Source organism: Anser brachyrhynchus (genome assembly GCF_964034855.1).
Source record: "Anser brachyrhynchus genome assembly, chromosome: 8".
Taxonomy (NCBI): domain Eukaryota; kingdom Metazoa; phylum Chordata; class Aves; order Anseriformes; family Anatidae; genus Anser; species Anser brachyrhynchus.
This window is the reverse complement of record NC_137702.1, coordinates 2011525-2026787: the sequence shown is the minus strand read 5'-3', so window position 1 is coordinate 2026787 and position 15263 is coordinate 2011525. Positions and strand designations below refer to the sequence as shown.

At 43.9% G+C, this 15263-nt stretch overlaps 1 protein-coding gene across 5 annotated transcripts in view; it reads left to right on the top strand.

Annotated features, from left to right (window-relative positions):
* PDE4B (phosphodiesterase 4B) overlaps positions 1-15263 on the top strand; it is a 191729-nt gene that overhangs the window by 40264 nt on the left and 136202 nt on the right. The window contains exon 1 of one of the 5 annotated variants that reach the window (XM_080601370.1): positions 7990-8984. The exons of the other annotated variants lie outside the window; for them this stretch is intronic. Coding sequence (XP_080457496.1) covers positions 8749-8984 — 236 coding nt within the window. The 5' untranslated portion in view covers positions 7990-8748. Of the gene's footprint in view, positions 1-7989; positions 8985-15263 lie in introns of those variants that run through there. 5 annotated transcript variants of the gene reach the window in all.

Here is a 15263-nt window from a genome sequence, read left to right as displayed (position 1 = left end):
CTCCTTCAGCTGCCTGGCACTGGTGGGTGCCAGATGCCTTTAGACCTTCTCTGTGCGTTTTGAGTAAGTAGGTCTTGAGCTCCTGGTATCTTCCTGGACTTAGTATTTGTATCAGGTCCTCTGAACAGAGTTGCTTACAATATTGAGAGCTTCATCTGAATGAACTGGTCACCTTCTGCAGGATCTCACCCTCAACTGCTGCTCTGAGGCTCCTAGATTGGTGCTGGACACTACACGCTTGTGGCTTTAGGGGAAAAAAAGAGTGTGTGCTCCAAGAGAAGTGTGTTGCTGGAGCCCTTTAACAATGGAAAGTGCTTTATGTTTAATTTGGCTAACACTGTCTTTCTGATAATGAAAACCTGAGCCTTTACGCTCGGAGGGGCCAATGCTGCCTCCTCTTCACCACTGGTTCTGTTGGCACTGCCAATTCACTGGTCTCTAGGTTTGTGGCTGTGATTTTATTCCTCTCATTGAGCTGTAATGGATAAAGCAGGATGTGAGTTCTGATTACGGTGCACATTTGGTATGGTTTCTGAGCACCAAAACTCAAGACACTTGGCAATGCTGGAGCTTCCAGCCTTGCAGTTGAACAGTAAATGTAGTGATTTTTTAAGGGAACAATAGTTATAAATAAATGCATTTGTAAACCTTCTACTGTTTAGTTGGAGAGAGGTGACAAACTGTAGATGATCTGAACCACAATATAGTAACCAAGATCACTTGCGTGCGAACTGGGATGATGTTTTCTCGGTTAACTACAGCAGAACTAAGAACCTGGGAGAGCGAGAGTAAAGCACTGGAACTAAACAGATTCAGATTAACGGTGCAGTTGTTGGGTCCTGTTCATCAGGTGAGACCAGTAACAGGAAAATATGATTACTCATGGAAATGGCTTAAATCCTTTCTTTGAAAGGAGGGGAAGGGGTTGTCCTGGGCTAAGCGTTTGTTGTTAGACCATTTCCATTGCCTGTGTCAGTGGAGAGGTAGCCAACCAAAATGAACCGTAATTTTTCTGTGAAACGTACGGCAGAGTGCCCAAACGAGCTGGCAAAGGGGACACTTGGATCGGTTAGATGGGGTTATCTGTTATCAGGAAGAACATTGCTCTGGCAGAGCAATATCGATTTTTCACGCTTGTCACTGTCTTGTGTCGTTTTCATTCTAGTTGCATGAAAACTAGATAATTGTTTGCACTCTGTATTGAGTAGGGAGGCTCCCTGACCGACTCACTGCATGTCCTGGCCAGTAACAGTGGCAGGAGCCTCTGGACGCGGTGCAAAAGCAATCGAAGAGCCAAAGCTGGCTGCTGAACGGGAGCGACCCCGGCAAGGTGCGCTCTTGCCACACTAGCCTGTCCGGGCAAGTATCTGTACAGAGATTCCTTAATGCTGTCTGTGGAGAAGCAGAAAGCCTTTTCTGATCGCTTCTTCCCTAAAGGATGTGTGAAATTGTAAGACTTCCTTGCATTAGCTTCTTTTTTCTCCGGAGCCACCACCGAGGTTTCTGCCTTTGAAGAATAAGTTTGCATATTGTAAAGTATTAATCTGTAGCTCTGAAATCAGAAAATAATCTTAAGTAATACAGATTGGTCTGACATAAGTGATTACTCACTAGGGATAATGTAGACGGCAGTTAAAATTTGCTAAGAAATATTCTAAATCAAGCACAAAGTTGCTAAGGAAATTACTGCTATGAGTACTGTATCTTACATCATGCCCCAGGGGTTTATAACACGCAAATTTATCTCCTCATTTGTAGCTACTAGGAGGTAACAACGTAAAGACCTACATGAAAAAATGGCATTGTAGCACCATAAGAAACTGTATTTTTTTGTTTAAATGTTAAAAAGTGCAAGAAACACACATGGTGCAGGGGTCTGCTTGACCCAGAGGGCCAGTGAGCAGCTGGGCGTCCAAGCCACCAGAGACTCTCAGGGTGTCTTTCTTAGGGATGGAGTTTTGTGATTAGTCACAAATAAACAAAGTATTCTGGATCGTCTTCAACTTGGTAGAGGTACTGGATGTTTTAAAGACTTAAAAACTTAGGAAGTGGTATGCAGAGACTGCAACTGTTGGGTGCTAAACCAAAAACTAACGAATGAGCTGCCTAATAAATAAGGAATAATCTGTTTTAAAGCAACTGGATGCTAATTAAATGGGAAGAACTCCAAAGGACGCCTTCTAGATAGAGTGGGTCCTGTTCAACCCTTGGTAAACTCTTAAAAGTGCGTAATTTCTTTGTGCTGGTGTCCGTCCAGGCTCCCTGAACTAAATACAGACAGACTTTTCCAGTTGCTTCTTGCTTTTGCAGTTGGCTCAGCTCTTACGCTGCAAACGTAAGTGTTGCTAGGTGCTGTGGTTCTGTCTTCTGTGGCCATTTATAGCGCTCCAAAACGTCACGTCAAAGCCCTGTGCAAGAATTGCTGGTGTCTGCCCCTCAGGAAAATTCAGAGGCCCCTAAATCTGGGGGAACGGAGATTCAGGCTGTATAATTTTAAACTATTGAATATAGAAAAAAGTTATCTTCCAATGGTAGTATAAATTGCAGTGAATTGTAATTATTATTTTTTTCCCTTAAATCTGGGAAACTCGTCTTGCAAACCAGTAATTAGTGATGTTTTTCTGCCTCTCATTCAGCTTTTCAGTTTTGGAAACATTCAGGAAAATACAAGAAAAATCCTCAAACATGTCATTTAAAGTTTTCTGTCACGGAGCTATTCAGAGGCCATCTTTTAGAAGTTCTGGCTTGTGAGACAGCAGGCATTGCAACTGAGCAACGGCAAGGAGAGAGCATGAGGTTTTTTCTAAGTAAAAAGATTAAAACAGAACAAGATGAAAACCCCAAACCATAAGGCCTCCCGCTTCTGAGCCCAAAAGACAGTTCCCTGCATTGGGCCTCTATTAAAGAAGATATTAAGGGAGGGTTGAAGGAGTTCACTGCATCAGCAGCTCTTCACAGCTTCCAGATAATATTCCTGTTGTGATATTTATGCTATTATTAGTCCTTAGACTAGGTTTGTACTGCAAGCTTTGGAAGTGTGACTGCTGGGCTGTGTTGAGGCTTTCCTTTTCCGTGTTGTAGGATGTTGGAGCGGATTGAATGCATCTTAAATTAGAATGACAAATTCTTAATATTCAGGCTAAACTCCTATTCTAAAGCATCAGGTTTTGGTAGGGTGGTTTAAAGCTGTCAGTCACAGCTATGTGTTTAAGTAGAGGCTATCACTGGGTTTGCTGCTGCTTTGAAGGGAGCTAACGGTGACACGAGGATTAGGATGGGAAGAATTAACGACTGCTGCTTCTGATTCTGACGTGCCCAGTAGCACTCGCCAGTGGAGTAGATGCAGCACGCCGCTCGGTCGTGATGGAATTGAAATAAAGAAGGCACAAAGCACACGCTTTAGCACTTCCACTTGTGTCGGTCTCTTCAGCTTATGCTCCTCACCTTCCTTTTCCCTTTTCCTCCACTTCTGTTGTAGAGTCCAGGGAACTAACTCCATCACTGGAAGGGCGTAAGGTCTCCGCCACACGTCCTTACGTACAACACTGGCTGTACAGCTTTTTTATGTTCTCGGGGTGTTTTCCATGTGGTTAGCAGTGCTGCAGCTAGCTCTTCTTTTCACAGTGTTGTTGCCTGCCTTGATCTTTCTTGTGAACCCTTGTGCTGCAGTGACTTCTAGCTCCACGCAGAAACACCATTCCTTGGCACCTGTTTTCTTGGCCACTTACCTTTCCGCAACTTCTGGTTCACTGATCCATTTGATCTTGTTCTGTTTCCTCCTGGACATTTCCAGTTTGCTTCCAGTTTACCTCCCCCCTTGCATCTTTGCCAGCCTCCCATTGCCTGTACTGCTTTTACCTATCGCCAGTGCTGGCTCATGCCAGCAATTGCATCCTCTGCCTCAGGTCTCGAACCGAAGATCTCATCCATGGTGGTCCTGTGACCTCCACTACAGATTTATTCCCTGCACTCTTTTTAACTGAGTTATTTTCCAGTACCAGTAGCTACTCCCGTATTGTTTACTCTCATCTACCTTCTCATTGTCTCTGCCTCTCTCTAATCATGTGTCTTTATTGGTTTAGTTCAACAGAAAATTATTTTATACCTTTTTTTCTCCCTTACCTTGCTTTCCTTTTCCTCTTCTCGTCCGAATCTTCTTCCCTCCTCTCACAAGCACAGATGTTCCTCTGCTGCTCCATTCCCCTAAACTCTTCCCTTATTTCCGTGACCCGATTGTAATTCCACTTTCTAATTTCCTGCATGATTACTCCTACTCTGTCATCAACCCTTTTCTTTTAAAATGGAAACATGATTTGGCTGAGCTGTTGGAGGAGGAAGGTGATTTAAGTGCTCCCTACTTAGGATCAGGTCGCCCCTTCGTCTCTCTCTGAGCTAATTGAGCTAATCGGCCCCTCCAGCTTCTCTCCTGGAGGTCCATCTTAGATCCTCGCTCAGCCTATTTTCTACCTTCTGCCATCTTCAGGAATAGCAAGTACGTGGGGCAGAAATCCAAATGTGAGGTAGCAGCAGTGCTGTGAGATTCCATAATGTCGCAGGCCAAATAGTTTTTAACATCAACTGTGTTCAAATTAGAGTCTAAAAGAGCGATAACTGCTTTCTGAGTCCTTCCCTTCCTGTGCATCATCAGCTGCTAATGAAGGCTCTGGAGATGGCCATCTCTCCGGAGTGACCATTACCTCCCCGTGTTTGCACAGATGCCTGATCTATATGTTTGTATATATATATATATCTGTGTTTGCTCGGTTTATGAGGGACTGGAATTTGGTGCTCTCCCCATTACCATCAAAGTCCTTCCAGGAATAGCAAGTACAAAAGAATTGACTCTCTTTATTGCTTCAGGAGCACCTCAAATTCCTTCAAATCCCTTGAACAAAAATAAAAAATATGCAGGGAGAATCTGTTTTCTATTTGTTAGTGATTGGCACATGTAATATTCTTAAAATTATTGATTTTTGCTTTTAAAGACACAGTACTAAAAGTCAGCACTTCTGAGAAGGAGACTATACTTGATTAAAAATGAGTTTTTCTCTATTTTTTTTAAAGTAAAAATAGTACCAGCAAACTGCAATACCTTGAAAGATTTTTCTAATTACTTTGTTGACGGGTTAGCATTGTCCTTTTGGGATGCCTTGCTGATGTGTATGGATGGCACAATGACCTGAGTAACAGGGAAAGAACTTCCTAACCGTTTTTATCTAAATGTGCTTCTGTGGAGTGTGCCTTATGGAAGAATTACCCAATTTGCCACTGACAGAAAATGCTGTGCAAAGTTAACTAACCTCTCTTCGTCTCCTACTGAAGCATGCAGGACTTCTCACAGTTGTCTCTTCCCTGGCATTTTGTTTTATCCTGGCAACTACGACTTAGAAACAGGTAAATAATAGTGCTACTGTAAGGAAAAAGTATGTATTCTTGTTGCTTAGCAATTGTGTGTGCTCTCAACATAACGAAGACCAGTCTTTGATGAGCAGTTACATGCTTGAAAATGTTGCTTTCCACCTATATTAGTTATTCCAGTAAGAAATATGAAACCCTTCTGCAGTCCTAGGCGCTTTGGTGCGTTAGGAAGGTTGTATGAAAAATCACCCAAGTGCACTTAAACTTTTGAAAATCCCTTAATTCCCTTTGTTCTTGCAAGCTGTTTCGTTTTCCTGCCATAGCTACCAGGCCCTTCTTTAATCACCTGTTCTGCCTCCACAGCTCTTTCTTTGTATTACTGGTCGCTTTTCTGATGATCTGGAATTACTTGTTACTCCTGGACTGCTGACCCTACTGCACGGTGAGCTGTAAGGACAGGCAAGTTGTTGCCTTGCTGTGTTGCAGGAATGCTGCAGGAGGTCGGGCACGAGTGAGATGCCTGTTGCCCGTTTCTGTCTGTATACAAGGGGAACTTCAGAAAACTGTTCCTTGTGCCTGGTAACCTCTGCAGGTGTTCGGTGCCGCACGTGTCCCTTGTTTGCTGGTGCTGACTGGAACCTCAGCAAGCACTGTCCTTTTTCAGAATTAGTTTATTCTGATACCAAGCTTGCACGCCAGTTAGTTCAAGTCTCTTGATGTTCTTCTTTTCACCTCTTCTTGGCTTATCCCGAAGCAAAGCAGCGTGTCTTGACAGGACTCCAGTACTACAAATGAGTAGAGACTGTGTAGATGTCGGCTGCATGCAGCGTGCGTGCGATGGCAGAAGCTGGCAGTAGGAGGGACGGCAGCCCAAGCGGAGAGCTGCTCTGCAGCCTGGCTCAGGTAGCCACTCGATCCCACTGCTGCCGAGGTCTGGGAGATGTTTAATAGAAGACATGCGCCATGCCCATGGTCAGCCTGCAAAATACTCGCCGGTTATGTATCAAGCACCTCGCACCCTAGACCTCAGCTTGGAGAAGCACCCGCGTTCTGGCTGCCCAAAGCAGGGTGGCACTTTGGCTTTTCATTCTTTGTGCTTCCACAAGGGAGACGTGGGCTTTGCTTCTCCCCATGCTCTCCTTTCCCATCTTCCTAGCTTAATGTTCCTTGTTTTTCTTCCCTCCATCAACAGCCTTAGTGCATCGTCTTACCACAGCATCCTCGATGGGCTGTGGGGTTGACACCTCATTACTAATTTATGGTGTCCAAATAATGAGAAGCACTCCCTTAATGGACACTGCTCGTGAAACAGCTCTGAATTCTGGTAGGGAAAGTACATGTGCAGTACGAGGAGCGTGCCATTGTAGAGCATGCTTTATTGCAGAGCATTTCTAAAGGGTGGGCTCCCCGTTTTTCTCCTTGCCATTTGAATAGCTTTATGAAAAGGCACAGAAATACTGTTTCTCTAATATAAGATGTATTCGCACAAAACCCCTCCAATATCTCATTTTGCTCCCTGGTGAGTTAGAAAATTATTTTTTTCCTGTCTGGAATTCCAGATTCTAAGCATTTGCATGGATTTTATTTATCATTCAGCATAGCTTTCAAGCTTCCCTTTGTCTTTCACTGGCTGTCAGTACAGTTGAGATGAAGAATAACAGATCGCAGTCTGACACGTCATAATTCCTAAAGCATTAAACGTTCCTGTTCTGCTACTGTGTGAGCCTCTAAGCATCAGATAGCACTGTAATTTCCAGTATCCTTAGGTTAGGCTCAGGCTCTGTACTTATGTTTTATTTCTTTTAATAACTGTGTATTGCGTAGTGGCAAGGGTGGGCAAAATGTCTGGTAACCCTATAGTCTGAGCTGTACAGGGAAGCTCTGCAGAGAGAGCCTTTTGCTTGATGCCGAGGAAGGCATGCTAATGTTTTTGCAAAGGCATGTGAATGTTTTTGCAAGATGTTTGTGAACAGGACTGAAAAGACCACTGGAACTGATGGTGATTTGCTGTGTAATTGATACCTATAGCATGCAGTCAACCTGCGCGCAGATCAGAGCACTGTCACCTTAGTCTGCCTGGATATTCTCTTTCCTTTCTCCCCCTCCTTTAAAAAGAATTACTGTATTTATGTTTAGAGGGTCACCTCCTTCTGGCCAGTTAAAAAGATGCTCCTCCACTCTCTGTAGTGTTTTCGTACTGTAATCATCTTGTCTCTAACTTCCTTGCATATTTGTTTTTTTTTCCTTACAAGTGTAGAAGTTGTTTTTGTGGTGTTTATGTACAGAACAGATTTTTTGTTTGTTTTTAAATAGCGATATGGCTTAAGTTATTATTAATTAATATGCATTGTCCTTGCAGGGAAGTGCCAGGTCCCCCACCCTCCAGCGTTTCCCTCTGCTCGCTGTGTGCTGGTGTTTGGTGGTGGGCTTGGGCTGTGCGGTGCCTGGCACTGATTTTGCCCCTTGACCGCAGGTAGGATCCCACAATACCAAAGCAGGCTGCTTCGGCAGCCCTCAGCTTCATCTGTGAAGCGTGCATCCTCACAGTCTTTGTTCTTGCAGAATATCATTTGTTGCTTCCCCCCCCTTTGTCCCCCCATCAGACCTTTTCTGGCTGGCTCACCCCAGGCGCCGTGCGCATCTCTTGGTGCCAGCGCTGCCCCCCGTTGGAGCTGCGATCCTGGGCTCGCTCCCGATGTGCCTGGGGTGCACTCGCCGTGCCCGGGAACAATGTCACGGGCTTTAACATTTCATGAGAATCCGACACGCTCACAGCACAAGACGGAGCCAAGCAGAGTCCAGTTGTCAAAATAATATTGAGCCAATAAGCACGTCATGGGTGGAGCTACTGCGGTATGGCTAAAACTAATTCTGAATGAAGACCTTTTTGTTGAACACCCTGGGCCTGAATGAATCGGGTTCCTTGGCTGGTGATCGATTTGGGAATCCCTTTATTTTATTAGCATCCACCCCAAAACCCAGCGTTTTTCTGTTGTTTAAGAAGCCGAAGCGTTCTGTGAGAGGGATTGATCAGGAGAGGGTCCTTATGAATTTTTCATGAGCTGGTGCGCTCAGCTGAATGAATGCAGCGAGTGTCGGTGTGTAGCTTGCAGACAGCCCCATCCACAAGGAGGCTGCTGACACAGAAACACTTTGGCGCATTTTCAGAGGGAGAGCTGGGCTGATAAAGGCTTTTCTGACAGCGCTGGCTTATCGTCCTTCGATTTATGCTGCTGTTGCTCTAGGCAGCCTTTGCATTTGGAACCCAGCCTTGTGAATGAGTGGGATAAGCTTTGCCGATTTATCAGCATTTTTAATCTGCGGTGATGCCTGCGTGATGTGTTTTTGTTATGGTTTCTGAATGGTGAGAGCTCACACAACGTCTAAGCTATGACAGCAAAAGATTCTTCCAGGGAACTTGCTACTCCGGAGTCGGAGATTTACATAAGGACTTTCAAAGAACAAATGCATTTAGAACTTGAGCTTCCCAAGCTGCCTGGGAACAGACCTACGTCTCCGAAAATTTCGCCTCGGAGCTCACCGAGGAACTCTCCATGCTTTTTCAGAAAGTTGCTTGTGAATAAAAGCATCCGTCAGCGTCGGCGCTTTACGGTGGCACATACGTGGTAAGATCTGCCGGGTATTGGGACGGGTTTACAAAACAATGTATGTAGCTGTGTTTCCAACTGGAAAACACACTGAGATTCATTCACAGCACTTGCTGCAAGTGTTAAATGAATAGAGCAGAAGGCAGCCAAAGTATGTATAATGCAGTGCCTCTACGATTGTCATTCAGCTTCTGTTCTCCAGAATAAATCCAGCCCATTATTCATGTGCGCGGTGGCTAATCTCTGCTGAACAAAGACGGCAGCCAGTAACTTTCCCGGGCGTTATGTTGCTGTTGGTGGTAGACTGTACGAATTGATTTCAGATCCTTCAAGCTATGTTTTTGCTTTGCGCCCGTCAGCTCTGACTGCAGATGACAGTACAGCAAAGACCAGGCTGTGTGGGCAGGGGACTCCCGGGGTTAGATTATGGCGAGGGCTTTAACTTCGCGATGCTTTTGACAGTTTTTGCTGGCTTCAAACATCCCTTCTTTCAGCCATTTTCATAGAAGCTCCAGCTAGCAGCTTTCCCTTCCCTTCTAATCGCTAACCCCGAGTCCATTTGCATGCCGTTACAGGTGATTGTGAGCTGCCTCTGACTGTCACTCACACTGGTTAAACCGTGTCATAAGCAGTAACCAAAATACATGACTCGGGGAAAACCAATGAGAACTGCGTTGGTTCATGTCCTAAATTTGCTCTATATGCCTTGTGCAGCCCACTTTTTAAATTCCAAAACTCTCTAAAATATGCACTAGTTGACTGTGAGGATTAAACCAGAAAACTTCCAGTAACCTGAGGATTTTTAAACCAGCCATGTTAATTACCTTCCTATTCCATAGATTGGATCGGAGGAGGGAGGACGAGGCTATCCCACTTAGATCTGCGTGGGCCGGATGTTTTGGGGTATCTGAAATACCCATTGCTGTCAGCTACTTTTGTAAATAGGGTGTTATTTTAAAATGGTTTGAGTCATGCTAAAACCTTTCAAAGCTGTAATTCATTCTGTAATTTAGTAAAAAGTGGATTACTAAAACTCTGATACTTGCACAGAATGTATTAATAGCTCTTACAGTTGTGCTGTTAAACAGTAAGAAAAACAGGAGAAAAAAATGAACTTTGATATCAGGGAGTTGCACTGAGTAGTACTGGGATAACTGATTGTTATTTGATTGTTTGTTTTTGTTTTGTTTTCAAATACAGTTTGAAATGCGTTTGAGATTTGGCAGCCTTCAATTCAAGTCATAATTCTGGAATCACACAGACTTTCTGCTTTTCTGTCCAGGCAGTAATAACAGCTACCCAGCCTGCTACATGCTGCAATGGTTTCAGCGTAGCGCTGTAGTTGGTTATAGGCAGCAGTGTTTAGGTCTATGCGCATGAATTCCTCGAACATCTGTCATATCTCTCAGCACTGTAGCAGTGGGGTGCTGTTCCTCTTAGCCCCACCAGCACGCTTTGAGAAAGGCGTGCTGTGGAAAAGCAGCACTGCTGGGAATGCGTCGAGCAGAATGTGGCCAGCCTGGGTACCTGTGTTGCCCGATGAAATCAGCGTGTGTGTACATACAGACATACACTACTGATGTAGCTGATGGCCTCTGCTTGGAGTGGGAGTATTCTGGGTTTGTTTTTAATGGGAGAGTGGAAGGTTCTCGTGCTCTTTCGTTTTTTTAAGATTTTAAAATCAGGAGCTTATGAATTGCACATACGTGTGTTAACCTTAGATAAGAAGTAAACTACTGTCAAAATAATAAAAGTCGCCCTTGCAAGGAAAGGTTTCCAAAATGTATGAGTGCGTGTAGTTGTGTAACACAGTCAAGACAGACAGCCGATCCAGACATATCGTCAGTTTGGTTTAGCATGTTATAAAACAGGAGGGAACTTAAACTATTTAATTGTGATATAACGTCTCATTAGGATGTCTGTATAGCATGTGTGCTGTGAGCAGGACTTTCAGCGAGGTAACTGTATTTGCTTATTAGTTGTAAATCTGCTGTGCAGTGCATGAAAACATTCATCACCTGTGCGGAACAGAGATGCCGTTTTTGTAAGGTGTTCTTTTGTGTTGAGCTGGGATGGAGTGTCTGGGTAGGAGAGGAATCGCCTCAGGAGTAAACGTACAAGAAATACAAACTACACAATAATAAAAAGGCAGTTAATCCACGCTGTTGAAAATCATGTAATCTATAGTCTCCATAGCCTTGTAAACAGGAAACTTCTGCAGTTTGGGGATTAGTGACATGGTAAATTATGATCTTTCACCACCTTTATCCTGACTGCTAATGTCAGTACTTGATGAATCTTCTGTTCGTTCCTCTATGCCCTTCATTTTCAGTTTCCTATCTTCCCTTTCTCTGTTCCTTTGCTTATTAATTAATTGTCTTTTCTAGGCATTTTCTTTCCTATTTAACTAAATGCATTTCAGCTTTTTTCTCCTGATTATGTTGATGAGATCTCTGTCATCACCAGTCTTCTCCAATGTCCAATCATAAGATCTTACGCAAAAAGAAAGAAAAAAAAGATTTTTAATTTTTTCATTTTTTTTTTTTAAACAAGACCATTATTCAAATGCTTCTATATTCTAAATCTTTCTTCTCCCTCAGGATCCAGTTCTCATGACAGTACATACGACAGTACATTACCAACATGTCAACATAGTGGCCTTCAAACATCTGTCAAGTTGATCCCTGCCTGCCTGAAACCCCTTCCATAGTTTGCCATGGCTGGTGTTACAGGGTCCAGTCTTTAAATACCTCATTCGTGTAAGCTAACAGTACAAAAACTGTTAAGCCTTCACTCTTTTTCCTCCACCAGAATCCACAGGTCTCGTTCTTCCTTTCTTACATCCATCATTTTTGCCTTGGAGATCTTGAAAGCCTGCATCCTCTTCCTTCCTTAACGTTGCCTCCACTGGTATCGCTTGCGTTAGCTGGGATCTGGGGAGGAAAAGAGCAGGCAGGAGCTGATGTGAACTGATACGCGGCACTAGCCATCTGCATGTCGAACACGCAGTGCTGCCTGCTTGCAGAGTTTGCTCTGCAGTTTCTGGAGAGAGGAAAGCATCTCCAGAAGCCAAGGAGAAGTGCTCGGTCTGCAGCACTTTCTCGTGTGAGCCAGCGCTAACGCAGAAACATCACCTTCCCTACCCACTGCTCACGGACTGTCCTGCGGCGTCCTGCCCTTAGCCCAAGCACTTTCAAAACAATAGTTCTAAAACCAGCTTTTATTTTCTTCAGATCTGCCATCTTACTTTCATCAGTACTGCTACTATCACCGTGATTACACCCAAAGCATAATCCTTCTCAGCAACGTCTTGCAAGATCCAGCAATGTCTTCTAAAAGACGGTAGCTATTTTCTAGTGTGCTCTACTGCTTATAATAGGGTTTTGTTTAAATATTTATTTCAAGTTTATTTATACTTCTTCAATAATATTTATACAATCTAGATCACTTGGTTTCATAACATATAGTCAGTCATCAGCAACGTTGTGTGATGAGCACTTGCTTTTTAATGAACTGATTTCTTGGAATACAATGTTTATTGTCTTTTATCTAAGACTTGTGTTTTTGTGTTGTTGTTTTTTTTTTCCAAATTAATTCATATTTATCTTTCATCATTTTGGTAAGTTTAAGCCTGCTTTTTCTTTATAGCTGTTATCTATTATGTAAAGAAAATACAGGGTAGAACAGAAATGGTATACTAGGACATTTTGCTCTGTTTTTTCTTTTGGTTATCCTTCAATGCATTTGAAATACGCACACATATTTGCCTTTTTAAACTATGCCGTAAAATTTAAATCATATGCTAGCCTTAATTTTTTGAAAACATCTGTTTTCATTACAAAATAAAATTCTGTGATGGAATTTACTAAGTTAAATAGTATGGCACAATCCAGTCGGAGGGGTAGCATTTGAATTTTTTCCAAGCCTGGTGAATAACAACTGATCAATTTAATGACTTGGAGCTGCACGACATGCTGTCAGCACATCAGAGCTATCAAATGATGTCACGTTTTGTTTTGCTTTCTGATCGTTGTGCTTCTAGAACCAAATACTAAAGACTTACCTAGTGGCAACCAACACTGCAGCAGTGCTTCAGAAAATTCTGGGTTTGGAGACTATTTGTATACTTGAAATTGCTGAGGATAACAGGCAGGTTTACGAGATCCATCACTTTCTCCAGTCATTTGGTCACAGACTGGTTTGGGTTGCAAGGGACCTCAAAGCCTACCCAAATCGCCCTTCCCACCACCCCAGGCTGCCCCCAGCCCCGTCCAGCCTGGCCTTGGGCTCTGTCAGGGATGGGGCACCCACAACTCCTTGAGGCAGCCTGGAACAGGGCCTCACCGTCGTCAGGGTGAGGGATTTCTGCCTTATGTCACGTCATGGTGGCATGTACAAGTTGCAGAAGAGACGAGGGAGGGAACTCCCGCAGTGGAGTGGATCTGCTGGAAGCAGCTGCTCCATGCCGGGGTCCCTTTTGGCACCCAGCCTGCCCACGGCCAGCCGCGGTGTGGCAGCCTCTGCCTTGCTGTGGCACCCCACACACCCGTGCCTCTGACCCGAGGTCCCCGCCAGCTCCGTCAGGTGCTCGGGCATAGGATGGAGCCGCGGCACGGCCCTTCGGAGCAGTGAGGTGCAGGCCTGCAGCGTGGGCCTCACCTGCCCGAGTCCCGCTCAGACCGTGAGATCAGCAGGGCCGCGTTAGGGATTCGCTTCTGGTTTTGAGGCGAAGCTGGTCTCTCATAGCCCGTCTCCCTCTGATAATTTTGGATGCGTTTCAACTTTGCTGTATACATAGCAGGATGCGTTTCCTTAATTCCGGCGTTGAATAACATGCTTGCCTTAGCTTCCGTGAACAAATCTGGTTTTGTTTTTCACTGGGCATTGATGCGACTTCAAGTTTGTTTTTCTCCTTTTGGAGAAATAGGATGGTTGTCTTGCTTTCTCTTGCTCACTGGTATTGGACAAACTATGTTGCTCAGTTGTCTATTGAAACTCTTCGGAGAAACAAACTGAAGTGGGTAGGGAAAAGGAAGGGGAAAAACAGAAGGTTCCTTTTTTTTTTCTCTGCTGAATACATTCCTCCATGTGAGTTGAGCAACCTCAACAAGGTAGCAGGAAAGGTTCCAAGGGACATGAAAGTAAGGAGGGAAGAGCTCACTAAACAGCAGAATTAAGCACGCACAACAACAACAAAACCAGCAGCGTAATCTTTAAATATGTCCCGTCTGCACGTATTGCTCCTAAACCCTGCCTACAGCCACAGAGGACAGGAAGGAGAAGCTTCCTTCATTCCCCCACCTTTTATGTGGGAAAACAAACTTAACTCGGTGTCAAAAACATAATTACCAGCTGTTAAAGATTCAAGCAAAATACAAGAGATTATGATATTAATGATAATTTGATTTTGATGAGCTCAGCTGTTCCTCTGGGAGGGAGATAGAAAGAGTGGATCCGTTCAGAGAGAAATAACCAGGCTTAGGTGTATCTGTCTGTCCTGCATCCGTACCTCCACCTAAAGTTTTAGGTGTCTACGGATTCATGGAAAATGATGATTTATATCATATTTGCCCCTTCCTGAATGGTTTTTGGTACTTTGTGAAGCTTTGTTAACAAAATCTGAAATTTTACATGTAAAGCAGGTAAAATGGATGCTTTATAAAAGCCTCTTCCGACCCTGTGGATATGAGTCCCACAGGTATTCCCTATCTTAATTAAAAAATAAAATAAAATATCTATTTCTGGCAGTTTTGATGCCTGACTTACACTGGAGTTCCTGACTTAGAGCGGCGGTGGCTGAGACCTGCAGAACCACGCAGAGAATCCAAGAGCAGCAACTCGCACGCACAGGCTCTGCTACTCAGTCAGTGTTTTCTGTGCTAAAATGGTTTCTTAGCAAAGTTCTACAGTTGAATTTAGCTTTGTTGAAAGCTATGTTGATATGTGAAACTTATTATTGTGATAGCATCTACAGATTTATATTTGCACTGTACGTTTCCAGGAAGCGGGGTTTGCTTCTTACGTGTTTGAGTTGGTTGCCAGTACAGACTGATAAAGCACGAATGTGTCTGCCACATAATTTATGCAGTGTAGATTAGCTTCACTGCAGAGCTATATGTTCTCTGGTTCTTCACTGTTTTTTATCTTCTTCAGCTTTTTTGTTTCTGAATAACCACAGCTAGCTCTCCAAAATGATGTCTCTGTTTTACTTGTATTACCTTGCATCATCTTATGAAAACATCCCATCGATTCCAGCACGGTGGCAGGTTTCTGTGCCACCCAGTGCAAGTTTGTAGG